Raw genomic sequence first — 27559 nt, forward strand, 5'->3', positions numbered from 1 at the left:
TATAAATTGCTTGAAAGCAGGGATTAGCTCTCATGTATACCTGTTTATTTCTCAGGCTTAACACAGTGCCTAGCACTTAGTAGGTACTTAATAAATGTTGATTGAATGACTAGCTATTCACCACCCACCTTTTCCACAATCTGTCCTAGAATTTTCCCAGAAATCAAAGCCTATTCACAGATTGTATTCTCTCCCCTTTTTTGAAAATCTGGACCTTTGCCCCTCTCCAACCTGGTGGTACCCTCTTCTTTCTCCACGTCTTTGAACTATTACTGACAGTGGTTCAACAATCCCATCAATCAACCGTTCAATCAATCAACATTTGTTTAGCACCTACTATGTGCCAGGAACTGTGCTAAGCTCGGGGGATACAAAGTTCTTTCAGGACTTGATGATGTGGTTTATCTGGGCCTATCTCCTCACTTAATCTTGGCCTTAACCTCCCCATTTGACGATTACTAAATGCTGAGCAATTCTAAGAGGATGTAAATACAAAAGTGAGTGAACCAATCCCTGCCCTGGAGGAGTTTACATCCTATTGCAGAGATTCAACTCGCGGATAGTGTGGGACAGCATAGGGCATACTACGAAGCCTCAGGGGTTGGGGAGGGGAGTGGGAGGGCCCAGAGACAGGGGGAGGTGGCGTCAGAGGTGGGGCAGGACGACTTTGCAGGCTTGAGCGGCAGACTGCAGGTGCAGATGCTGGGAGGCGGGAAGAAGCTCCAACGCTGCGTGCTCACACTCAGCTAGGTCGTGGTTCTTTGTCTCTTTTTTCCTCCCTCCCAGAGTCCTAGGCTGAGAATGGGCCTGGGCGGGAAGGCTGAGGCTGGGTTTTTGTGCCAGAAGTTTTGAACAAAAGCAAATAAGGAGAAAAAACCCTTAGTTTCTCAGGACAAAGGGCCTCTGTCCATCCGTCCATCCATCCGACCTCCCCTGGGTGCAAGCCCGAGGTCGTGCTGGGAACAGCAGGAGGTGCCATCAGCTCCCAGAGGCCAAGGCCAGGACCAGATCGTCTCCCAGTCTCCGCAGCCTCGCGTTCGGGGGTCCTCGCCCATGTGATCCCGGACAGGAGGCGACCTTCTCCGCCCTCTCCCGCTCCGGCTCCGCCCCCGGCCCAGCTCCGCCCTCTCCCAGCCCGGTCCCCCTCCCGCGGGTGACGGGTAACGGTTACAAAGCATTTTCTCCCGCCGCCGTTTTTGCTTAGTCATTGCCTTCCAGGAAACAGCGGCTCCCGCAGGCCAGGCCCAGACTCCCGCGGCGGCAGCCTGGGCGACGGTCAGAGTCCCCGCGGCTGCAGCGGCCGCTCGGGCCTCCCCGCGGACCCTCCCCTCGCTCCCGTCCCCTCCCGCGGCTCCTCTCGGTCTCCCTAGCAGACCCTCCCTCCTCCGGGCGGCCCAGAGCTCCGCCCGCCCGGCGGGCCCCGAAGCCGCCGCCATGGGCACGGACGGCCACGCCGCCGGGCTCCTGCTGCGCCGGGCCAGCACCCTGCACCTGCAGACCGGCAACCTGCTCAACTGGGGCCGCCTGCGGAAGAAATGCCCGTCCAGCCACGGCGAGGAGGTAAGCGCGGTGCCGCCGCCGGGCCCTGCGCGGGGGGAAGGGGCGGGAGGGCGCCGAGGCCTCCCGCCGTCCCGGCCCCCGCCCGCATCCCTCCGGCCCGGGGGTGGGCGGGATGCGAGCTGCCCGAAGGGCCGGTCCAGGGAGAGCGCGGCCACTGCGGGAGGCCGGGGCTGCCCTTCCGCCCTTCTTCGGCAGGGTGCAGAGTCCCCGAGGTGTGCCCGGACCCGAGCGTGTGTGTGTGCACGCGCACGTGTGTGTGTGTGTGTGTGTGTGTGTGTGTGTGTGTGTGTGTGCGCGCGCATATGTTGGGGGGAAAGGTGCAGGAAATGCGAAAAAATGTACAATTTTTAAAGATGACACCCCCTCCCCCGCCAACTACCCTGTATGTCAGGGAAGCAGGTATTTATTAAGCACCTGCTCTGTGCCCTGGACTGTGCTATTTATTGGTCTTAAGGTTGGCGAAGGGAAGTCCATTCTTCTAAGACCTTTGCCGCCGCCCGCGCCGCTTAGCCCCCCAAACAGACAAGACCTGCTCCATTTTCCGTAGGGCTTGTAAGAGTCCTCACCACAGCCCCGGGAGTTGGGATGCAAAGAACTAATGAATGGAAACCCTAAAGGCACAGGCACTGGACCTGTTATGTCCTTGTCATAGGGAATTCCCACATGCAAAATGCATCTGATAGGCTTGAAGACTTGCCTAGACTTAACCTAGAGGTTAAGTGACTCCCCAGGTCAGTTACCTTCTGTGAGGCAGGACCAGGTTCCAAGGCCAGCTCTCCAGGCTACCGGCAGCCACTGCAATCACTTGGTACTACAAGTGGTGTTATCAGCATGTTGCAGATGAGGGAACTGAGGCTCAGAGTATGTGACTTGCCTGGAGGCAACATAGGGCTGGTTAAGTGTCAGAGATAAAATTCACACCCAGGTCCTCCCAGCTCCCAAGTCCCCTTAGGAGAGCTAGACACACAAAAGTGATGCTGTTTTTTTGCCTAGGCCCCAGAAAATTGAGCTCCAAAAATCGGAGCACCATTCAATCCCACAGCCAGAGAGAGACCTGCAGGAGAGCACCTTCTTTTACTATAGAGTTTAATATTTTGGGGACTAAGACACTTCCTAATAGTCTAATTTTAATGCAGTACAAAAGAGTTGTATGCCTTTGTCTTTAGAAGTTTGAAGTGAGCTTCTCTAAAAACTGTCAGTCCAAGTTTAAAATAAATAATAATAAAAAAAAAAACTATCCCAGCCTTGCTGGCATTAAAACGTGCAGATGTGTTAACACTAATCTCTGGTGCTGCTGGCCTTGGAAACAGATCCCTTTCCCCTTGTAGTCTTCCTGTTCCGTAAATGAACGGGGAAAAGCCTTCAACACTGTAAGAAATACTTCAGATGTCAGTTTTCAGCATATTGGTTAATTTTGATTAATTTTGTCCATGATATATCTTCTGTGTGTATTCCTTCCACCAAGTAAGATTGACTACTGTGGTAGAGAGAGGGAGAGAGAAAGAATGAATTGTCACTTGGGGGCGAAGTCGGTGATGAGCATCTCTGAACTTGGAGCTAAGCAGGACCCACCAGAGCTTGGGATCTGTTGTTGTGGCTCTCCAGAACTCAGGGTCACTATCCTTCCTTGACAAGACATCAGTAGAGTAGAACTTTTAGAACTTTTAGCCTGGTTCTGTTTACAGGGATACAGGGTTCTGTTTCACATTTAGCAGTATGATTGTCAAGTTAATATCTTTTTCTGTTACACATTTGATACTTTAAAAAGTTATTGTGTGCTATGCCAGTGGAGGGGAGCTATGATGGAAATAATGTTAAGGGTTTTAAAATATATATATTTTGCTTTAGAATCAATCAATAAACATATTAAGCAGCTACTATGTGTCAAGTACTGTGCCAAGTACAGGAGACATAAAAAGGGGCCAAAGACGGTCCCTGGCCTCAAGGAGCTCACAGCCTCATGGGGAAGGCAACAAATAAATATATATAAACAATGCTATATACAAGATAAATGGGAAATAATTAACAAAGAGAAGGCATTAGAATCAGGAGGGGTCAGGAAAGGCTTCCTGGAGAAAATGGGCTTTTAACTAGTACTTGGAGGAATCCAGGGAAGTCAGCGGTAGAATTGAGGAGGGAGAGCATTCCAGACGTGAGGGACAGCCAGAGAAAATGCCCAGAGCCGAGAGATGGAGTGCCTGCATGTTGGGGAGTAAGATGTAAAAAGACTGGAAAGGTTGGAGGAGGCAGGTTAAGAAAGGCTTTGAATACCGAAGAGTATTTTGTATTTAATCCTGAAGGCAATAGGGGCCACTGGAGTTTCTTAAGTAGGGTAACATGATCAGACCTTCAATTTAGGGGCATAGTGTCTAAATGAAAGATTGGAGTGAGGAGAGACTTGAGGCCTGCAGAGCCACCATCAGGCATTTGCAATCAGTTGTGAGGTGATGAGGGCCTTTGCTGGAGAGGAGGCAGGGTCAGAGGAGAGAAGGGGGCAGTTCAAGAGATGTTGCAGAGGTGAAATTGACAGGCCTTGGCAGCAGATTGGATATGGGTGGGGTGGGGTGAGAGAGAGTGAGGAATCCAGGACCACTCCCACGGTTCACACCTGAGAGACTGGAAGAGTGGTGTTGCTGTCCACAGTGATCAAGAAGGTAGGAGGTGGGCAGAGAGGTTAGGGGAAAAGATAATGAGCCCCCTTTGGACTTGTTGAGTTTAAGATGTCTGCTGGATATCCAGTTCCAGATGTCTGAAGGACAACTGGAGATGTGAGATTGGAAGTCAGCAGAGAGATTAAGGAGGTGAGAAAAATTGTGAGGCCAGTTGTTGTTGCTGTTTGTTGTTTGTCCTTCATTCTCAAAGAGGATCATGGCAGCAGGAAGGTGATGTCTTGACTTGCAAGTGAATTGGATTTAAGTGAGGCAGGGCTGTGAAAAGTCCTCAGCTCTACTCTCTCCTCAACATCAGAGTACTGTGATGAGATATAGATCAGTACAACTGGAGTTGACCTGGGCGCAGTGGGAGATCTTGGCCTTTTTAAGCAAAGGTCTTTCCCAGATCTCAGTTTGTATGAGGCAACACCCAATTCAGTGATTAAGGCTGGGTAAGAAATGAGGCAAAAAATCAATCTGGGAGGTAAAAATTCCCAGGGTTTCTGGCCCAAAAAGAAACAATTGCTATTTATATTCACTTTGAGCCATCAGAACCCCAAACAATGACCAAGATAGGATTGGGCTGGGACCTATTTTTTGGCCAGTCAGTAAGATTCACAGTGAGTTAGGTTTAAAAAAAGAAAATAAAAGAAATCTAGCTCATAAACTGTGAGCTACATTACCCAATTGGTCCCAAGGAATATAAATTTTGATCGCTACAGCCTTTGAGCCAAGTATCAAGTTCATTGAGGAAAGAAGGGGAGTGACCTGGACGTCTGTAGAAAACATCTACCAGTGGTAGATATGAATAGTGGAAAACTCAAAGGAGAAGTTAACTGAGTGGTGACATAGGAGGAAGAAACTGGAATTGGCAATGAGGAGGAAGGCGTATTCCAGCTACTCCATCTTGATCAGGGAGCTGAGGAGAATGAGTGAAGGTGCGATCAGGACTGGAAAGAGTGACTGAGAAGGCGATGTGTTCAGGGAAAAGCCAGGCTTCAGTAATAAGATTTAGGCTAAAGGGAAATTTGTTGCTTGTGGAACAGGCATTCCAGAGGGAGCGTGCAAGGGCTGAGAGGTTTTTGGTTGAAACTTTGAAGTGAGAAGGTTGAGTGGATGGGGTTAGAGAATGAGGTTTGGACGATGCAGGGTTCAGAATCACTGGGATATGACGGGCATGACCAGATGTGAGAACATTCATCATGGAGGAGGGCCTCACCCCTCTTCTTCCCTCCAGAGGGTGGAGACAAGCAGCGAAGGGCTTAGCAGGAGATGAGAGTTGAACCTGCTCCAAAAGAGAAGTCTCTTTCCTTCCTTTGCATATCAGCTTTCTTCCTCCCCCAAGAGGCAGGCACAGCAGGAGAAGGAAGGCCTGAGGTCAAAGGGAAGGTTGCTCCTTTTTGCCCCAGTGGAAGATTGGGTTGGAAGCAGAAGGTGGATGTTGGCTTGTGCTGGCCCAGAGGGAAGTGATTGCTTTGGGGAAGATGGAAGACATTCAGCCAGGCCCCTGGTTACCTGAGCCCAGCAGGACATGGGGAGCCTGGCTCTTCTTCTCTCTACAATATAGTGTATTCTCTTCTTGTAGCAAATTTACATCCCTAATTATATTTTGCCTAGGCTGACTGTAAAATTAACTTGTATTCCCTGGAGGAAGGAGCTTAGGTACATTGTTGTTGTTGAGTCATTTCAGTTATGTATGACTCTTCATAATCCCATTTGGGGTTTCTTGGCAAAGATACAGGAGTGGTTTGCCATTTCCTTCTCCAGCTCATTTTGCAGATGAGGAACTAAGGCAAACAGGGTTAAGTGACTTGCCAAAGGTTACACAGCTAGGAAGTATCTGAGGTCAGATTTGCACTGAAAAAGATGAGCCCTCCTGACTTGAGGCCAGTACTCTATCCACTGTGCCACTTAACTGCTAGCGTAGGTACATACTAAGAAGTTTAGTCCACATTTAAAAATTTGCTATGAATATGTTGAAGACTCTGGAGGGTATAAAATTTACATATAAGCCCTTATTGCCTTGTTAAAAAGAAAGAAAATAAATTTTGTAATGTACTGTTTCTTCATATGATCCTGTGAGGGATATAGTCCTGGCCATTGCTAAGAGACACCTGCCAAAAATGATTGATTCTGAAACTTCTATATTTCCCATTTGTGCTGGGCTTGAGCCCAGCTAAGCTTAGTGTTAGTAACCGATGCACTTTTGCAGAAAAGATCTTTGGGATGTAGCTTTAATAGTCATAAGTGATCAGAATCTGTACCTTCTTTTGTGTCCAAGTTCTATCTTAGCCAGTATATGTTTATCTCAATAGTTGCTATTTTTTTTCTTAAATGAATATGCCCCTCTAGATTCAGTAAATATATTCATTCTTTCCACGTTGTCCTGCATTTGAAAAATGTTGTAAGATCTTTGAATGAAAAAGTTACTCTGTAAGTCCCATTGCCATTAACTCCAGGTGACTCTTGTTTTCTTTTGTTTTACTAGAGTTAAATTGTATCAAATATTGTATGAAATAAGTGGACCATGATGTGTGGGACTTTGAAATACTTTGTTGAAATGGAATTTGGCCAGTTTGAAGCATGTCATTAGTAATAACTTCAAAAAGATCCCTGATTCACTTCCCACACTTTACAGACATGGTTTGTATGTTTATGTGTTGTTTTGGCAGAAAAAAAATCCTTGACCTGGTGGCCAGCTTTCTCCACGCTGAGCTTCCCAGAATTTAGCCAGGCAGGTACTTAGATAACCTGAAAAAATCTGGCAGGAAAATCTTTTGTACACACAGGATGGTACCTGTGGGCAGTGCAGGCCCCTTCCTGGGATGGCTGGAGACTTTGAGCTCTGCAGTCTAATCTGTCATTAGTCTGGGAGTTCCGTGAGGGCACGGACTGTTTTTTGCCTCTCTTTGTAGCCCCATGTCTTCCCACGGTTCCTGGCATATCAGTGCCCTCCAGAAAGTCGTATGTGTGTCTCGTGAATTTTTAATAGGATTATGGATTTAGAATTGGAAGAGGGCCCTTAGACATCATTTAGTCCAATCAGATGAGAAAATAGAGGCACAAGGCCACAAAAGGAACGCCAGAAGAAGGACGTGCACGAGCACACACACACACACTTTTTACTTCATCATAGTCCCCGAAGTGTCCACAGATAAGCATGTATACCCCCTTCAAAAAAGTCTAGTGGTTGACAAACTACTAAATTATACTTGCTTAAAAAAAGATGATAAATGATCATCTTTTTGTAAAACATTAGGGAGTGGCATAGTGTTAACCAAGATTTTGGTCGTGTGCAATCTCAGTCCAGGTAATGAGAGAGGAAGGCCCTGGTCCGTGTTGTCCTATTGCTAGCAGAAAGGATGTTTTGTAGGAACTTGAGTCTAGTTCCTCAGAACAGTGGTGGAGAGCCTTCTATACTCTGATGACCGTGCTAGCAGTCACTGGGCAGATTACAAACACGAATAGGACAGTCTCTGCCCATGGAGAGTTTGTAATCCATTACTTTTAATGCTTCTTCTATCTGTTTTTAGGCATTGTTGCACAGGAGTTTGTGGTTTTTGTTGTGGTTGTTCAGTAATTGTTTGAGATGCTTTCTCAGAACTCAGTGAATAACTCATACCTGTTACCATATATTATTCAAGTTGATTCCTGCATTTTAGATATTTCAGTACTCTGCCAAATCAGAAAGGCATATTTTAACTAAGCTCCCTCCCCCTTCTGGTTCTAAAATTATATGACTTCAAGGTGTTTAAAATGTTGCCCTTTAAAATATGATTCTACTTGAATGCTTTTATGTATTAATGAACTTTTACAAATGTAGACATTTTAACTAGCATTGTTTAGTTTTTAAAAATAAAAGGGCCACAACTTCAGCTTTAGGATGAGATATACAATAGGTACAGATTTGACCCTACTGAAGAGAGAGAATCTTTGGATAATAAAGTCGGAGTTTGTGATTGTTTTTTATTAATCCTTTTTATTATTAAGCTTATTCTTTTTCTGTCTGGACCAGCGACTCCCTCTACCAGTATGGAAAAGAAACTGGTGCGCAGCTGAGGGTCTTCAGTGCTTGTCTGGGGCACTGAGCTCACACAGCCAGGATGCATCAATCAGGTCTCAGAGCCAGAACTTCTGAGGCCTGTTCTCTGCCCAATATGAGACTGTCTAATAGCTAATTTTTTTTCTATATTTAAATATGGAATAATAATTTTAATGGCAAATGTATTATTTTACAGCTTCGAGATTGTATTCAAAAAACCCTGAATGAATGGAGCTCCCAAATCAGCCCTGATCTAGTTCGTGTAAGTGAAATAATGACTTTCTTTGTAAATAATTAAATATTAGTACTGAGTTGTTCATATCAATAGTGAAATAAGCATAAAGTTCATTGTCTTTTGCTACAAGAACTTTTCATTTTTTATAAGAAAGTCACAGTGAATTAACATAAAAATTCCAATTAATAATTTGTAATGGCAGTTTGTTTTACTGGACTACCAGGGGGCAAATGATCAACTGATCCAGCAACATTTCACTAGAACTTGTGGCAAATTAGAACTGTTCCTAATAAAACTCTAATGATATGATGGGAGTTTTATTTAATGTAAAAAGGTATGTATATATGTGTATATATATTTGTATATGCATATATGCATGCATCTATATGTATGTGTTTATATATATATGGGAGGGAGGGAGAGAGAATGTAGCTCTGTGATTTAATTGGCATAGAGAATTATTAAGGGAGGAAACTGTCCCTACCAATGCAATCTTCTCTGCAACTGATAGGGAGGACTAAGTCACACAAGGAGGATGGGTCAAAGGCAGTTCTTGAATCTAGGTGTTCTTAGCTCAGAGCCTGCCTCTCTGTCCACCATAACATGATGCTTGAGGTCTCTGAACAATTAGTGGTCCATGGGCTGACTTCTGGTGGTAATATTTAAAATGACAAGAGAGAGCTACAGAGCCAGAGACAGGAGAGATGTAGTCAACTTTTAATGCTTATATATAATGTAAATATGTTTACATAGAGAGGTATAGATGGTATTCCAATTTTAAGCTATTTGAGTCCAAAACTGCAGTAAGACTTTTGGAATACACTGTATATGGCCATTTTAAATATTCTACTAGTTTACTGACCACCACCAAAAGTCCTTAGAATGTAAATTATAGTAGGTATATGAATGGACCATAAGCCAGAAGGATTCATCAGTAACTGCATATATTTCTAACTGATTATCCCTAGTTATGGTATTAATTAAACACTATTAATCATTTAAACTTTTTTTTTTAACCTCCAGTTCTGAGGCCACATGCAGTTTTCTGTTCGATCTGTAAGGTAGATCTAAATCTTAGGCCACACCAGGAGAGGCAGGGCCTTGGATGGGCCTGGAAGGTCAGGTTCAGTTCTGGGTGCCTCATTTTGGGAGGAGGGGGAGAACAAGCAGGTTAGTGAAGAGCCTCAAGATTGTGTAACTTGTAGGGATCAGTTGAAGGAACTAGGGATACTTGGCCTGGAAGGGAAAAGACTTGGTGCCTGCAAAGAAGACTTGGTGGCTGTCTTCGGGTATTTGGAAGATTGTTATTGGGGTAAGAGAGCAGAGCTAAGAGGGAAGGTTAGAAATTACAGAGGCTAATTGAGATTTGATGGAAAGAAAAACTTCTTATCTAAAAGGGAAGTGGGGAGCCCTACAAAGTGGTAGGCTCCGTTTTCCTTCTAGCCCTGCCTTAGCGAGTATGTTGTGCAGTGCTCAGGGGTGGGGCACTTTCTACTTTACTAGTTAACAGGCTGAACTAAATGATCTTAGGGATACTTTCCAACTTTGAAATCTGGTGATTCTGTGATCATTTGCAAAAAATCTCCATGCAAGAAACCTTCAAAGAAGAAATATTACAAGTGTAAATTGAGTATGTTAAATCCATGTTTACCAGTAATTTATTACTATCATCTCATAACATTTTTAGTTACAATGGAATTATTTCTTTTTATGACTAAGATTTAACATGAAATTTTGTCCAAGAATATTAGAGGCACAATAGAACTTAAGAGTCCAACTCTTTTATTTTATGGATTATACTATGTAAATAATAATAATAATAATTCTGTTTAAAAGTTTCTCTGTTTTATAGAGAGTTTTATAGAGAATACATATCTCCATCCAAATAGTTTTAACTTAAAATGCATATTTTGAAGAATATAGAATTTTTGAAATGCTATTGCTTTGCATATGGATTTTTTTTTTTAGGTTAAGTATGATAGTTTAGTCAAAATTTTCCATTTGTTTTTCGTTTGGTACTGGTATTATGTTTGCTTAAGGTTGTCTTGATTCTAAAGCAATTGGCTTTAAGGGGGAAAGGGCAGCTAGATAGAGTGCTAGGCTTGGAGTCAGGAAGACCTGAGTTCAAATCCAGCCTCAGATACTTACTAGCTGTGTGACCCTGGGCAAGTCACTTGACCCTGTTTGCCTCAGTTTCCTCATCTGTAAAATGAGCTGGAGAAGGAAAGGGCAAACCATTCTAGTATCTTTGCCAAGAAAACCCCCAAAGGGGTCACAAAGAGTTTTGAACAACAACAAAATTAAGGAGGAAAAGCATAGTTACTCACTAGTAATTATCTTATGGACTCTACTCTTAAACCTTATCTCTTTATTATAGGAGTTGCCAGATGTCTTGGAATGTACCGTAGCTCATGCAGTAGAAAAGATAAATCCTGATGAAAGAGAAGAAATGAAAGTTTCTGGTAAAGTCCAGTCTTTAAAGTCCATCCTATTGTTAACTTTACAATGAATGTAGTATTCAGATATTTGTCAGGAACAGAACGTGACTCAGTCCACACATGTGGGTAATTCAGATGAATGGGAAGGTTGTGCAATGCCTGGTAGAAATGGAAGAATGAAATTCATTTACGACTTGGATTTAATCAAAGCTCAAAAAAATCAGTTGTACATCAGTCAAGTATCATGTAAAACCGGAGCATGGGGTGCTCTGTGCAGTCAGGGGTGAATTTCAGTTCTGTATTTTTTATGGTGCTGCTTAACCTTCTCCACGTGCTTGGCTTTGGACAATTAGGTAAGAGAGTTGGAGCAGAAGAAATGGAAGAGTTAAATAGAAACTTCATTGTTCCTTTTTTAGAGGAGATGTTTCTACCCTTCCTGTCCTTGTTGGGAGGCTATCTGGGAATAAGGATCTCAGTCGTTTTAGGATTTGGGGATGGGGTTTTATTCACTGGCAGACGCATCTAACATAGATTTAGAGCTGGAGGACACCTTGGAGGCTATTGAGTACAACCTCCTTATTTGAGGAAACTGAGGCACAGAGAGGTTAAGTGACTTGCCTAGGGTCAAATTTAAATGCAGCTAGTAATAAGTGCTTCATGAATGCTTTTTGATTGATTTGGGAGGAGGCTACTTTGTCTTTTACCCATGCATTTACAATTTGAATAAGTAAACTGTCCTTTAATTCATGAATTAAAATCATCAACAACCATTTATTGAATGCTGACTATGTTCCAGGCACAGGAGCTCAGAATACAAAGCCAAAAAATGAAACAGTCCCTGGTGTCAAGGAACTTATGCTGAATTGGAGGAGACTTGTAGCTGTGTACAGAATACAAAATCAATGACCTTTACAGGATAAATGCAGGGTCGGTCTGGGTGCCAGAGGAGGATGCTGGGTGCTTAAAGTTTGTCTTGGAGGATTCTCTCAGGGGTTGGTGAAAAAGGAGCACATCCTGAGCATGAAAGATGATCGGGACAAAGGCAGGGACACAGGAGACAGAGGATGGTGTATGAGAAACAGGGAGCAGGCCCCTTGGGATGGGCCACAGAGGATGAGCAAGAGACTGATATCTAGGATGAAACTGCAAAGATGGGTCTCAGCTGCACTGGGAAGGGCTTTAAAAGCCAAGTTCATCCTGGTGGCAACAGGGAGCCCCTAGAGGTGATCGAGTAGGAGAAGAGCCTGGTCAGACCTGAGCTTAAGGAAAGTCACTGGGGCAGCTTTGTGGAGGACAGGTGGTAGTGGGGAGGGACCAGTTAGAAGGCCCTGACTTTTAGGGCAATGTTTCTTCTGCCCTCAGTACCCACTGATGAAGTGAACACATAGATAAGAAAGCTGCTCTGGATTGCCAGCCACTGCATATACACTTTTTTTTACAACAGAATTTTTGTTTTTCTCCCCTGAGAAGGACAGAATGGCATAGTGGAAAGAGTGTCCTCAAAGCCAGGAAAACCTAGGTTTGAATCCACCCCTGACTCATCCTAGTTCTGGTACCCTGGGCCAAGTGTCTTAACTTCTCAGTTGCCAAAGACTCAAAAGAAGGTGTAATCTGCATTGGTAGAGGGAGTTTCCTCCCCTGGGAGTCCTGCATACCACTGAAATCCCAGCATCAGACTTAAAGGAAAGTCTTGCCAGGTTGTGAAGGGCTTTCAAATGCAAGCAAAGGTCTTTAGATTTTAATCTCCAGGCAACAGGAAGCTTATTGAGCTGTGGAGTGTGAAAGGAGACCTGCATGTTAGGAGTACTGTTCTGTCAGCTTCATGGAGGGTAGAGAGAAGAGGCTTCCTTTTAACAGGGTTCTTCTCTTTTCTTTTTTCTGCTTTTCACTGTCAAAATGGAAGCATCCGATACAAAAGTCCCTTCTTGCTTCCAGGAAGCCACAGCAACAGTGGCAAGGCAAGAGAAGCATTAGGACTGCTGGTGCTCCTGCTTGCTGCTGTGGAAACGAGAGCTGGGGTGAAAAATTATCCTCCCCCTAGAGACAGCCTCATTACCGCATCGTTTTAGTTGTGATATAAAGGACTGTATTATAGTGAGCATCCTTTTTGCACTTCACTTCAACAGACACTTATTAAGCACCTACTGTAGGCAGCGTGCTAGAACCTAGGGATACAAGATGGAAAGTGATCACTCCTTCCCTCAGGGAGCTTACAATCTAGCCAGGTTGCTGAGTCAGCAACATATAACCCAACACGATAGAAATGAGCATGTGAGTGTAGGAGAGAGGTCAGACCTAGCACTGTAAGAGATTGAGGCAGGGGCTCAAGAACTTCATAGCCCCTGAGCTGGGCCTTGGAGGAGGGGAAGGATTTTGCCAGGTGGAAAGCTAGGGGGAGCAGTGAAGGACAGCATGTGCAGATGTCCAGATGTCAGAGAGAACGAGACAAGATTAAACATTTAGTTTCACTGGAACACATCTAGTGTTTACAGGGAGGTCAGGTGACCAGACTGGACAGGTAGGTTGGAGCCAGCTTTGGTTGTCTTTGTGAATGCTCAGCCAAGAAGAGGTTAAGCTCCCAGTTTAATAAAAGGTGAAAATTCCAGGATCCAGTCTCTGAGCAGGTCTGGCTTAGTGGATTCCCTCTAGTCATCAGCCCTTGAGCTTGACCCTTGGATGCCATTCATATACATTTCCTCTTAATTCTTCCAGGTGGCATCCAGAAAAGGGAGAGTGTTCTGGTGCCCCATGGAAGGCCCTTCATGGCCCAAGAAGAGGGTTCTGTATATAGTAATGTATTCGTGGAAAGTTGAATGAATTGAATTATGATAAAATGAATACTTCAAATACAGAAGGGTTAGTCATTTAAAGTAACCTTATAGTGAATCCTCACTAATTTAATTTCTAAATCAAATGTTGAATATCTAATTTGTACATACTGCTGTTAGGCACTTTGAGAGTTCACATAATCCCTGCCTACAAGGAGCTTACAATCTAGTTAGGGAAAATGAAATAAATGCATGAAAAAAAAAAACCCAGTATGAGAATATTGTATGAACTGTTTTTGAGAGTATTGGTGCCAGCAGATATAGCCCCCTTTTAGGATGTTAACTTGAAGGGGCACTTGGCTTAAGTGAATGCTTTTTCAGATTTAGAAAGGCTATACCTGGTTAAAGGTAAATAGGAAGGAACTAGTAGACAGGAAGAAATTTGAGAATGTAGCAGGAGAAGAGAGACCCTTGATATAACATAAAAGTCTAATAAAAATGTGAATAGCCCTTGCCTTTCTTCCCTTCTCACTTTTTCTCTTCTCAATGGATCCCTTGAATAAATTTAGGTTTTTGCATATCAGATTTACTTAAAGTGGAGCATACTTGTGATGTTTTTATTGAGTTATTGGAAGAAATGGATCTTGTAGGTTGAAAACAGTGGCCGCTTTATATAAAATAAAAACCATTGCTACCAAAGGGTTTCTTATTTTTCTATTACTACTAACTTAATCTTAAATGCCAAGTAAATCTGACCAGCCCTCCTCCACCCTGGCTAAGCAAACTTTCCTGTTTTTAACTAAGCTGAAATAGTTAATGTCGAATAGCTTTACTACATAATTGAAATATAAAATAAAATACTAAGTGCAAGATGATCAAGTTTACACAGGCATGAGGATGTTCTTTGTCTTTATTTGAGGGATGCCATTCAAGCATCAGTACCGGCCACCCCTCTGTTTTCTTCCCCAGAGGGGTTATGAGTATCCACTGCAGAGAACGGGTCATTAAAGGTCATAACTGGAATCAGGACAGGCAAGATAGGTAGTCACTCTAGCTGCATACAAAAAGATGCAACAAGGGACACTGTATAAAAAAAAAATTTTGATGCCAGAAAGTATTTATCTCCACAGCCTGTCAGTATTTTGTGGTCAGTAAAGTTGCATGTATTTCAGTAAATAAAGCCTCTATTGGACAGTACAAAAGAAAGCCCAGTTGTCTCAGCTTCCCAAAGGGTGAACAGGTTCCTTGCCCTGACTTGGCATAAGGTGCTGATAGGTGCCTCTAGGTCAGGAAGGGTTCATATTTTTTACCTAAGGGTTCATTAACAGTTTGGCAGACAGCCAGGTGCCCCTTCTTCTCTCCTTCCCTTAGACGGAGGGGAAAGGTTTTCATGGGATTTCACTTGATGAGAAGGATTCGTACTGAGAGAAACTTGATCTCTTACTTTTGTTAAATAAACTCTAACATTCATGATCTGAATTATTTGTTTAATCTGCCTTGTTCCAATTAATGTAAATGTGATATAAACTTTTTTTAAAGAGTAGATTTCTGCTAATATGGCATATCATTAAGGAATCATTGTAGACATAAACTTTATAATTAGAAAACTAAATTTAGTGGATTACAGTGAGAACAGAAGAAAATTTCTTCTGTATTACTTAGACTAGTTCTTGTACTTCAGAGCATATTAATTTTTAAATATATATTCTTTTTGTATTTAGCATTGGAAAGTGAATACTTAACCAACCTGTTTTTTTTTTATTTGGTACCCAGCAAAACTGTTTATTGTAGGATCAAACTCTTCATCAATGAGAAGTGCAGTTGAAATGGGTAAGCAAGAACTGAACTGTTTTTTCCTTAGTATTGGACGTTATGTTGATACAATCTTATAAACTGCCACTAGTTGACATCAAAGAAAGTGAATGGATCTTAAGAGAAATCATTTCCTTTTTTAAAGACTCAGATAAATTTCAGACACAGGAAGCACAATTCATTCTAATATATAAGGTTAATAATAGAGTGTTTTTTGGTATATTAAAAAATAGGAGAAATAGCACAAAATGTATGGTTTACCTTGTCTAATATTTTCTGCAATCTGTCCTTACAGCTCTGTAGTCACTTTGGTATTAGGTGTATAATATATTATGTATTTTTTTTCCTGTAACTAATGGATGTTGACAACTGAAATAAATAGTTTATAGATTTCCATTTTTAGAATGAGCAGTCATGTTTAAAAACATGCTGAAGCTGATAAATTCTTACGCCTTATGGAACAGTTGATTACCTATTTCTTTAAATGTAGATCAAGAATACAAATTCATTTACCAGAATCTTAACTTTAAATACAGAAGAATCTCAAAATATTAGCCAGGAAACTTCAGTGGCATACATTTGAGGTAGCATTGGATGGGTACCTTTACAGTGAAGAAATACAGGAGCCTAGGGTCTCAGACACAGAAGAAAGGGGCCTCCTGTGCACAATTAGTGGTGTCATGTAAGAGTGTGTGCTCTGGAAGTACAGGGAGGAAGGAATAGCCACCTGTCTGCTAGACAAAACGAGACAAGAGATAAATTATGAGAGGGGGATGAGGAGAGAGAGCCAGTTGGATCAAAAGTTGGCCGGAAGTGTGGACAGGATCCTGGGAGTTGCCTGGAGGGTATTGGAAATGCATCTTTCAAATGTGTGATCCAGAACTGTCTGAATGTTCTGCTCTATCTGCTCTCCTATTAGCCTGCTCTGCTCTGGGGATCACTCAGCTGGATTCTGTAATCATCGCGTCACCCCCTGTTGAAGATGGAGTTAATCTTGCCTTGGAGCATCTACAGCCTTACTGGGAAGAACTAGAGAACTTGGTTCAGAACAAAAAGGTCGTGGCCATAGGGACCTCTGATCTGGACAAAGCCCAGCTGGAGCAGCTGTACCAGTGGGCACAGGTAAGGACAGAGACTGTCAGGAAGATTGCAAATGCCTCAAAGAAAGGAACTGGAGTTTTTAAGTTCTTTGCCTTTATCCACAGCACGGAACTCAGTATCTATAGGTTTTTCTCAGTGCAAGAGTTTTAAGGCATAGAAGGGAGACTTAATTAAGTGACTTCATATTCCTGATTAATATTTTTATTATTAGCCTCTGTTGAGTAAGTTAAAATACTTTTAAAATGTACATTGAAATAATTCATACATGAGAAAATACTGGTTCTTTGCTACTTATGTGATCAAAACAGTGTATCCCTCATGTATAGGTTACATTAGAGTAACCTGCTAGAGTGGGAGAAGAATATCTCTAATAACACATTTTGTTGATAGCATTATTTACTGAAATTCTTACTTAATAGAATTGCCGTGGGAGGGCTCCTTATGCTACAAATGTAAGTAGGAGAGAGAAGTTCGGAGGTTTTGTTTTTATCTCCCACATCTGTTTTCACTTCCTTACTCACCTCCATTCTTTCCCGCTTTCAAGCATTTTAATCTTATTGTGGCTCAGAGAGCCCTAGGTACAGGAAGTGCCCTCCACCAAAAGAGTGAGGATAGTAAAGTGGAAAGAATGCTGGATTTAGAGTCAGAGGGCCTGGGTGCAAATCTTGGCTTGGTTGCTTACCTGCCTGTGTGACTTTGGGAAAGCCACTTCATTTGTTGGGCCTCAGTTTCCCCAGTGTAAAAGAAAGAGTCTGGACTGGATGATCTTTCAGGTTCCTTCCAGCTCTAACCTTCCATGATTCTGTGGATTTGATCCTCTTCTTCCTTAAAATGTTACCCCTTGGTTTTCTGCTAATCTTTAAGACCAGAATGTGGTTTATTTTAAAGCAAATGTGGCATTCTGCTAAATGGTTCTTACAACAGGCATTTTTAGCGGTGGATAATTAGCATTTTTTCCTATCCCAGCCATTTACCCCAACTCTGTTATCATTGATGTAGGCTAGCAACATTTGAAAACTTAAGTGATGAAATAATTCCTTTTGTAGCTCCTAATGTGATAGAAATAGCTCCTTGTTACTATAGCAACTAGAGAAATCCATTAGTGTCATTCCTTTTATTTTTCTGCAGCATCACTTGTAAATTTTGTGAGACCTTAAGTAATTTTTTTAAAACCTACTATTGTTCCCCCTCCCTTTTTTTTGCCACTGTGACAGAAATATAATGAGAATCATAGATGGTGACAACCTCTGAATTTCACAATAAAAGTTCATGACAGTACTGATCTTAGCTTATAAAATCTTACACCATTTTAATGTACACTTTAAAAGAACTTTAAAAACTGAGCATTTCTGTCAGTTGAGTTTTGATTTCTTTGTTTTGTGCATTTTTCTTATGTGCACCAGTGACCCACACATGTGTCCTTGAACTAGGAACTGAATAAAGCAGGTTGGGACTATGCTAAGGAAGTGTTTTATTTGAAGGGGGGGACTTGTATATTCCCATGAATTTAAGATAGATCTAGAAAAATCTTAGTCAAATGAAAATTCTTTTCACTTGTAGGTGAAACCAAATAGTAACCAAGTTAACCTTGCCTCCTGCTGTGTGATGCCACCTGATTTAACAGCATTTGCTAAGGAGTTTGACATCCAGCTGTTAACGCACAATGATCCCAAAGGTGAGGCTTATATTTCCATTTATAAAGATAGACAAAAATATCTCTTACCCACAAAAAAAAAAGCCTGTTAGTTTTTAGCCATGTGACATGATAGATTTGCAGCTCTGAGGTCTGAAATGATTCATCTGAGTGAATTCAAAATATGAATACCTCTGAATCTTGTTCTCAGAAAGTTTTGCATTTCTTTCTGGATAAGTAGAAAGAAGTAGAGCAGAGTATGTTCTGAAAGTCTGGTCTGTTGACATATGCAAACTCTAAGTCATAATTGGAAGGGTTGAATTTTTCCCTCCCAAGATATCCCAAATAACACTATGCTTGTCTAACTTAATGCAACATTATTTTCAGACAACCAAGGTGCCACCTAATTAAAGAAGATGAGTATCTGGAAAAAGTACTTGCAATTTAATCATAACTTAAGTAACTGAAAACTTAATACTTATGACCTACTATTTTGAGTAATGTGTAACTGCACATTCTATCAACTCAGTTATCAGACTCTTGTAATTATTGATCTGAAATATCATTTGAATGAAGGCATTCTGAGTATGAGGGGAAACAATCCACCTTTTATAAAATCTTAGCAACACAATCCAAATTTGCTTGGTTGGCAGTTAGAGTGAGAGAGTATAGCATAGCTTTCAAATATATGCTACATCAGGGGCAGCTAGATGGCACAGTGGATACAGCACCAGCCCTGAAGTCAGGAGGACCTGAGTTCAAATTCGGCCTCAGACCAAACACTTAACACCTACTAGCTGTGTGACCCTGGGCAAGTCACTTAACCCTGGTTGCCTCACTAAAAAAAAAAAAAAAACAAATATATGCTACATCAGGCTGAAGACTAGAATATTCTCATAGTTGTACATCAAGTGTTTCTTCTATGTGTAGGGCATGTATATGTATGTGAGGGCAGGGACAGTGTACCCGCAAGTGCAGAGCACCCCTAGATGGCACATGCTATGCAATTAATAAATGGTTTTTTCCATTTCACTCATTTATCAGGAAAAACCTTGTGGAAATGTTTAAAACTCTAAAGATCTAAGATCTTCATGACAATTATAAGTACTAAAAGGGCATGGTGTAGGCATAAGTAGTCTGTATAGCATGTTATCATAGGGGAACTATATTGAAAAGTGGTGTAAAAGGACATGATTTTCTTTTATACAAGAAAGGAGAAGGTAGGTCTGTCATGTTAGAGAAATGAAGATTTCTGGAGCAATAAGGGCAAAAATGATAGAGGAAAAGAGGGGGCTGCCATCTGCACATATGAAACATATGCCCATACTGATGAAATCACTGATACCAAGTTAATCAAATTAAGAAAAATTCGCTTTGCACACACACAGACTGTTCTGAGGGGGTGGGGGAAAGGAATAAATCCTCTGTTAGTGTTTAAAAGTTAACCCAAGCTTCCCATATGAGAGAGTGAGGATTGGATTTAATTTCATCACTTTTAAGTATGCTTATGGATAATATTCTGAGATTAAATAATATTTATTCCTATCACTCCGTAAGCATTTATTAAGCACCTATTATGTGCCAGATACTGCTAGGAATGGGGAGTACACGAACATCAAAGCCTCCACTGTCAAGAAGAGCAGGGGATACATAGACATATAAAAGTAAATTCAGTATAAATAAATATAAAACAGGTATAGGCAGATTTATTTATATGGAATCTTTTTTTTTTATACAAAATACGGATAGACAAATTGGGCAGCCAGGTGGTGCCATAGATAGAGGTCCAGGCTTGGAGTCAGGAAGATCTAAGTTCATGTCCAGCCCCAGACACTAGCTGAGTGACCCTGGGCATGTCACTTAACCCTATTTGCCTCAGTTTCTTCATCTGTAAAATGAACTGGAGAAGGAAATGGCAAACCACTCTAGTACCTTTACCAAGAAAACCCCAAAAGGGGTCACAGAGTTAGAAACAACTAATACAACCGAACAACAACAGATTATCTTTGCTAGGTAATGTCCAAGCGTGCATGTCATGTTATGAGCTAGCTCATATTTGTCAGTTGAATCAACCCCCACTAAGGGCTCTGAAGATGGAAGATTATGCCAGCAGAGCCCAGGCTCCCGGAGATACTCCCAAGAGCCTTCACTTCTGGGCCTGGTAATGGGTGTGTGGCCCAAGAAGCAGCCTCGGTCCCCAGCAGGTTGTTATGGAGAGAAGAATTTTTTCAACCATTGAAACTCACAGGCTGCAACCTTACTAGATGGTTATCAGTGTGGAGTAATCTCTATTACCAAAATCACAGATCTTCGAGGAACTCCACCCATTTTTTAGGCTGCTCCATCTGTTTTTTTCACCACTTCTTATATCTTCATTTGAAAATATGTCAATCTGAAAAACACTATTTCATAAAACTTATTTCCATATGATAGAATCATAGCATTGTGTGCTAGAAGAGAATAGCTAGTGTGGAAATATTAATACTTATTTCTCTAAATTGGAAACTTGATTCTAGAGGAAGCAAAGAGAGTTTATCAGAGAGTTATTTTTATAGAGGTTTTAACAGACTTAATAAGTTGACTTTTCAACAGAATACAAATAGGAACAAACACTGCTTTTGCTGGTACGTTACTTCCATATGACATTTTTCTATGTGACATTTAGATTAAATTGCCACTCCATTATTATGGTAAAATAAATACCTGCAAGAATCTCGGTTACTCTTTTGAGTAGGCATGTATATGTGTATATGTATTTGTGTATGTAAGGAGAGGCATTTTAGATGTACATAGGTATGCAAACAAAAATATGAAGAGATTATTGATTGCTTTATGTGGTGCCTTATTTATCTTTGTGTCTTCCTCAGTATGCTAGCATAATGCCTTGCACATAAATGTTTAATATGTGTCTGAATGAATAAATGTGTTGTCTGTTATTGACATTCAGGCACTGTGTTGTCTTCATAGCTTTGATTCTAAACCTTTGGGCTTGAGAACTTTGTCTAGATCAGTTCTGAGTACGCTGCTAAAAAATCCACAATACGTTTTGACCCATAGTGGAGAAATTTTTCTTTTAAAAGGAATGTCAAAGGTAGTTATTTTAGTCATTCTGGAGGAGGTAATGAAGTAGTTAGGTTAATGAATAGTATATAGCTCTTTGATTGAGAAAATATTAATTTTATTTAGTTCCCACACTGATGACATTGTGGCTTGAAACAATGAAGTACACTTTCTTGGGAGAGAGACCCTGGAAAGTTAGTTCATAAACTTTCTAAACAAAATGGTTTTTAGAATTCTGAGATTCATTTTGATGAGGGCTAACTTTACTGTTGTGAACTATATGAAGGATAAGTTAACAAGCTACAAAGACTATTTTGGTCTGAAAGAAGAGCCCTTATTCTTGTGGGAAAATTTCGATTACCCACAGCAAATTTTTTACTGATTTTGTCATTCATTGGTCATGTGCTCGGGAAAATGCTCATTTGATTATTAACATAAGTAAAACCCAACTTAGGAAGGTCTGTCTGCTTTAAAAGAAAATACAAAAATGTATATCTTAGTCAAAATAGGTGATTTTTAAATTAACTACGTGGCTATTGTTCCTATATTATTAGCAGTAACAATAGCATTTGACATTTATACAGTGCTTTAGGGCTTACAAAGTCCAGATAGTCAGCATAAACTGGTGGAAAGCTTGCTGGCCTTGGAGTCAGAGGACCCGAGTTCAAATCCAGCTGTGCCATCTGGTAGCTGCATGACCTGGGGCTAGCCGTCTCTGGGTCTCGTTTTCCTCATCTGTAAAATGAGAGCTTGAACAAGATCTCTAAGATCACTTCCAGAGCCAAATCTGTGATTGATGATCCTCACAACATCCCTGGAGATGGGTGGAATTATCCCCATTTCTTAGATGGGAAAACAAGAGTGAGAGTAAGTGAACTTGCTTGGTCCCTTGGGCCAGAGAGGACATTTTCATCCAGCCTCCTGATGCCCAGTCTCAGGCATGTCTATCCCACCCTACCCCCTGCCACATTCATTTAGAAAATCCAGGTGAGACGGTGTAGAAATTCCTAATGTATACCTGAGAGTCTTGTGCAAATGTAGACAGATAGTCTCTACTTTCATTTCACATCCTATTGGCATGATCAATTTCTGTAAGATTACAGCAGTATCTGAGGGGGGCAGGGCGCGCAGTGTTTCACCCTAGTTCTCTGCTGTATTTCAGAATGATCCAAATTTAATTTTGGTCCCTCTCACAATTAGTAATTTTGTTCTAAGGATAGTTTGCTACAATATTTTTTCATTTCTCTGATAGGTAGGATCTTTTCCCTACTAGCTTTGATTATATCAGTTTCCAGTCTCTTTTGGATAACTTTTTTTTAACAAAGATTTGTCAGTGATTGAGTAGGCAAGGCAGAGGAATCACTGTTATGATGTAGTAGCATTAGCACTGCACTGATAAGAGGAAACTAGGTTTGCATCTTGGCTCCTCCACACTGGTGGCATGAGCTTTAAAGGGCAGGACATTGGACTTCCCTTAGCTTCTTTATCTGAAACATGAAGAATATAAATGATGGCGCTACCTCAGGGTCAGCATGAGGATTAAATGTAATGATGAGTGTGAAAATGAAGAAAGCCCATATAAATGTAAAGTGCCTGGATCTTCTACATTCTTCATATAACTAAGAGTTAATGGCTCTTAGCCCAGAGTAGGGGCTTACCAATACAATTGGTTAATATCATGTTCCTCTCTGAACTAGGTGCTTCAGATTTAAATTGGTATCTCTGATAGTCACTTGGGTCTTGATCTTTCAAGCCCAGAGTAATAATGTGTATTTCATAAGAATTTCTATATGAGTTTTTGATAAATATCATAGACATTAAATTCTACCCACTTTTATTTTAGATTTTAAATCTTTGCTGCTTATGTATGTATGTGGTAGAAGGGCTTATGTATCACTATTGATCACATGTGATGATTTCTCTCCCCAGAACTGCTTTCTGAAGCAAGTTTCCAAGAAGCTCTTCAGGAGAGCCTCCCCGACATCCGAGCAAATGAGTGGGTGCCCCTGTGGGTCCTTCGGTATTCGGTCATTGTTAAAAGCAGAGGAATTATCAAATCCAAAGGCTACATCATACAGGCCAAGAGAAGGGATTCTTAATTTTTCATTGGAGGGTGGCCTACTGACTTCACACTACAGAAAAGTAATTTTTTCCAAATCAAAAATTCCTAAGATATAAAAACCAAAAGTTATAAACTTTAAATTGTGTCAGTGAGGCAAAGAGTCTAGTCAATTTTGACACAGTATGTTTTCAAATACTGTATGCATCCTTTCTTGTCTCCAGACCAATTCAGTCATATATGAAACACTGTATTGTTTTCATTAAACTATTGTTTTCTAATAGAAATTGTCTATAAAGAAAATACTTACAATATAGTCTTTATTTTTATGACTAATATAAATCAAGAAAATTGTTGCGAGATATATTTTGGCCATAGGCATCAGGGTAAGATATATATATAGATATAGATATAGATAGATAGATAGACGTACATATCTATCTGTATTTTTTATTTACCAAGAAAAATCTTTAATTACTTCTTAATTCTTAAGGCCATGAGGATGTTTAAGTACAGTTGTTAAAACTAAAACACTGGAGAATATTCTTCCTATCATTGATTGAAATTATATCTCAAAGTAAATAGAGTAGCTGGATTCTACTATACTATAGATTTCTTTTTTTTCTTTTCAATACATGGATAAAAATTTAACTTTTTCCCTGGCACTATGACCTTGTACTTAAGCTATGGTGATCTAGCCTTGTTCTTGTGCCATATTTCGTCTCACCTGTGTTTCCTACAAGAACAAACCAATGTAACTGAAAAGAAACTGGTAGCATTTTTAATCACAAATAACTGAGCTTCTCTGGAAAACAACAGTCAGCTCCTGATAATCTTTACACCTCTTGAATCATCCTGAATGGTCTTCTGCCCAGCTGATTTGGCTGCCTGATCAGCTGAGCACATTATGTGCCAATGATCACCACCATTATTGTAAATGACTACCTAGAAGAGGTGACTAAAAGCCGCAAATGGGATTTTTAAAATGCCCTCAATTCAGAGCCAAAGTTGTGCGCAGTAATTCTCTAAGGTATAGTCCAACTGTTCAAAAAACAAGGAATGAAATAATACTATTTTAGTAGTGGAAGGGACCCTAAAAACCATCTAATTACATTTTATTCATTTGCCATTCATTGGTTCTTAAGCTAAAATTTTTTTCATAGGCAGTAGGCCATAGCACTTGAATTTGAATATGACCTAAAAATTTGTATTAACCAAATATGCTTTGGATTGCATTCAGTATATTTGACTCATGAAGCCAGAGGAAATTGCAGAACTCATGTTGCTTCAGCTTTCTCAGCTTAGCTAAAAAAGACCTAAATATAAATATGCCAATATTTAAAATACCAGATACATTCTTTCCATCCCAAGATTTTTTTATGCCAATAGATAACTTATTTAATAATAGGAATTGCCCTGTTGAAATCAGCCACCTAATTTTATTCCTAGAGTTGTAATTATTATCTTGACTTTGAGCCTGCTTAAAGCCTTATAGCATTTTTATATTAACTTTTAATATTGTGTGTTCTCAAAAGCTAAGCAGTAGTTTTAGAAATGTGAAACATTTTTCCCATCTAACACGTCTTTTGAACAAAAAGTTTACAATAGTTGTTTAATCCTGTAAAATGAATTATTCTCAAAATATAGAGTTTAAATGTTACATTAAATTTTTTTAACCTTGAGTGTGTAAAAATGGAAATTGTTGGGTTTTGGGGTTTTTTTGTTTTTAGTTATTACATTAGTGATGCTTCTGCTGAACTCTAGGCACATCTCGCCTTCTTTTGCTTTGAGCTTTCCAAAAAATATAGATTCATTCGGTGAAGGGGGAGGATCATGTGTGTCCTTTTGTAAATGAGCTTTTGTTCCTTTTGTGGCTGAATAACAAATCCAGTGTAGCTTACTGAATTTTTTAAGCCTTTCTGGTTGTCTGTGCTTTGTTTCCTTAATCCTATTTTCTAAAAATATTAGAATATGGTGTTTACCTTTCATCTTTTTTTCTGCCTTTTTTTATATTTGACTTGTTAGAGTGACAAAGCTCCAACACTAAGAATCATAACACTATTAAAAAAAAAAAACTAGGTTTTTTAAAAATAGCTATCAATATCATACATGAAAGATTTGTTTCTATGGGACATATGTTTAGTGACACAGAGTATAAATAATTTACATTACTACCTCTTTCTAATAAACTATAAAAGAGGCTGTCAAAGTGGAAATTGGATTTTTCAAAATACATCGAAGCCTTATTATAACATGACTAGTAGTATTGTGGTATCATGTGTAAAATGGGTCTGTCTTGAACTTCATCCAAGAATTTTTAGTTCCCAGAAGGACCAAATGATTGAGATATGAGACCAATGTCTCATAACATTGATTCTGAAAACTACACTATAGTAAGACTCCAATGTAATACCAATTTAGAGATTCCTACTTAAAAGAAATTAAGTTAAAATGTAACTGGAAGTTCCTGTCTCAAACCATGGTCTTCAAATGTAAGTCACTTGGATGGCTAAGTATAAAACATAACAATATGGTATTTTCCCCCTCTTTGCATGAATGTCTGTTTTTCCTGTTTCCTAGTAATGACTGACATAAAAAGGACTTTGTTTTCCTAGAAGTCTAATCATACAAAGACCATTCAATTATGTATATTGATAGCAGATTTTCATTTTAACATTCCCCCCTACTCAGTGTATTCATATTTGGGGGATATAAGCAGTTGACATACTAATGACATGTCATCAGGTAACTTCTTTTCCAGTCAATATGTACGCTCACAGGTCATTTTAAACTCATTAATTGTGAATTTAAACTCTTGTTTTAATAAACTGATGTGTGTTCTTGCTATTATCTAGATATCCATTTTTGACCATATTTTTTCCAAAGTTAACTAATGTATCAAAGCTTTCTTTTTCCATTGGCAGATTTGTTAAATTGGTAAAGGGTAACTTGCTAGTGGTATTTGTTTTTAAAAAACATGTAACATGGCTTTCATGATATTTTTATAGTTCTTCAGAATTACAAATCTATTTAAGAGGGGTAAATGCTTTAATTTAGATAGTCCTGCGTTTTCTTGTTATATATCTCTTTAGAGGTATGCAATACAATTAAGGTAAAATAAAACATATTACAATATTTATAATAGTTTTAAATTTTGCCTCATGAATTTAATTAAATAAAAGTGTGAATTGAATGTGTTTGAATTGTCTTGCATTTCATTTGGGGTAATTAAACGGGCCCTAGAGCATAATGTTAATGTTCTTTCAACTGCCAACTAGAATTGGATTGTCTAGAATTGGATTGCCAGTGCCTGAAACTCAATATACCCAAAACAGATCTCATCTTCTTTTCCCCAAACCCACCTCTCCACCAAACTTCTCAGTTTCTGTTGAGGACACCACTATCTTTCCAGTCACTTAGGTTCTAAACATCAATCATGCTCCACTCCTCACTCCTTTGAGCCCCACAGAGCCAACTGGCTGTCAAGTTTTGTCATTGCTATCTCCTCTCTCTCTCCCTCCCTCCCTCCCTCACCCATTCCTTTCTCTCCACTCTGTCAGCCACCACCCTAGTCCAGGCTCCTATTACTGGACTATTTCAGTAGCTGCTGGTCTCCCTCTCAATTCTCTCCTCCACTCTTGTCCGTCTCTGTAAACCTGCCAAAATGATGTCTCTAAAGCTCATATCTGACCATGTCGCTCCCTATTCAGGCTCCAGAAACAAGTACAAACTCCCCTGTTTGATATTTACAGCCCTTCTCAATCTGCTTCAACTATTTTTCTAGACTTATTCCTCTCCTTCACAACTCTGTTGGCTGGCCAAATTTGGCTTCTTGCCATTCCTTGAAAGTCATCTTTGCCTTTGTCCTGGCTGTCCTGGGCCCTGAATGGACTCTTCCACCCCCACCTCCATCTCTTCAGACTCTGCTTTCCTTCAAAGTTAAGTTCCAGAAGTCTTGATTTTTCTCAATTGCTACTGTCGTCTCCCCCAGATTCCCTTTTATTTTGTATCTGCTTATATGTCTTACTTATCTTGTCCCTCCCAAAAAAAGGTAAGCCTTTTAAGAACAGGAACTGTTGTATTTTCGTCTTTGTATATCCCAGTCCTAGCACCGTACTTGGTACATAGGGACTGCTTAATAAATACTTGTCGATTGACCAGTTAGTTCAATACATTTATTAAGCTTACCTACTAGCGGAG

At 40.3% G+C, this 27559-nt stretch overlaps 1 protein-coding gene across 1 annotated transcript; it reads left to right on the top strand.

The window, feature by feature from the left end:
* The first annotated feature begins 1419 nt into the window (after positions 1 to 1419).
* Positions 1420 to 26206, top strand: GCLM (glutamate-cysteine ligase modifier subunit). The gene is made up of 7 exons (XM_027854884.1): positions 1420 to 1560; positions 8450 to 8515; positions 10866 to 10950; positions 15468 to 15524; positions 16426 to 16628; positions 18168 to 18282; positions 23230 to 26206. Exons 1-7 carry the CDS (start codon positions 1435 to 1437, stop codon positions 23397 to 23399), a joined length of 822 nt encoding a protein of 273 aa, XP_027710685.1. The 5' UTR covers positions 1420 to 1434; the 3' UTR covers positions 23400 to 26206.
* The last annotated feature ends 1353 nt before the right edge of the window (positions 26207 to 27559 follow it).

Source organism: Vombatus ursinus, unplaced genomic scaffold (assembly GCF_900497805.2).
Source record: "Vombatus ursinus unplaced genomic scaffold, bare-nosed wombat genome assembly UNPS02010639.1, whole genome shotgun sequence".
Lineage (NCBI taxonomy): Eukaryota > Metazoa > Chordata > Mammalia > Diprotodontia > Vombatidae > Vombatus > Vombatus ursinus.

Bases quoted from the DNA above. Each gene is read 5' to 3' on its own strand.
- GCLM (XM_027854884.1), top strand. From the start codon at position 1,435: ATGGGCACGGACGGCCACGCCGCCGGGCTCCTGCTGCGCCGGGCCAGC. The intron at 15,525-16,425 runs GTAAGCAAGAAC...CTCTCCTATTAG, and splicing joins GAGAAGTGCAGTTGAAATGG to CCTGCTCTGCTCTGGGGATC. The intron at 16,629-18,167 runs GTAAGGACAGAG...TTTCACTTGTAG, and splicing joins AGCTGTACCAGTGGGCACAG to GTGAAACCAAATAGTAACCA.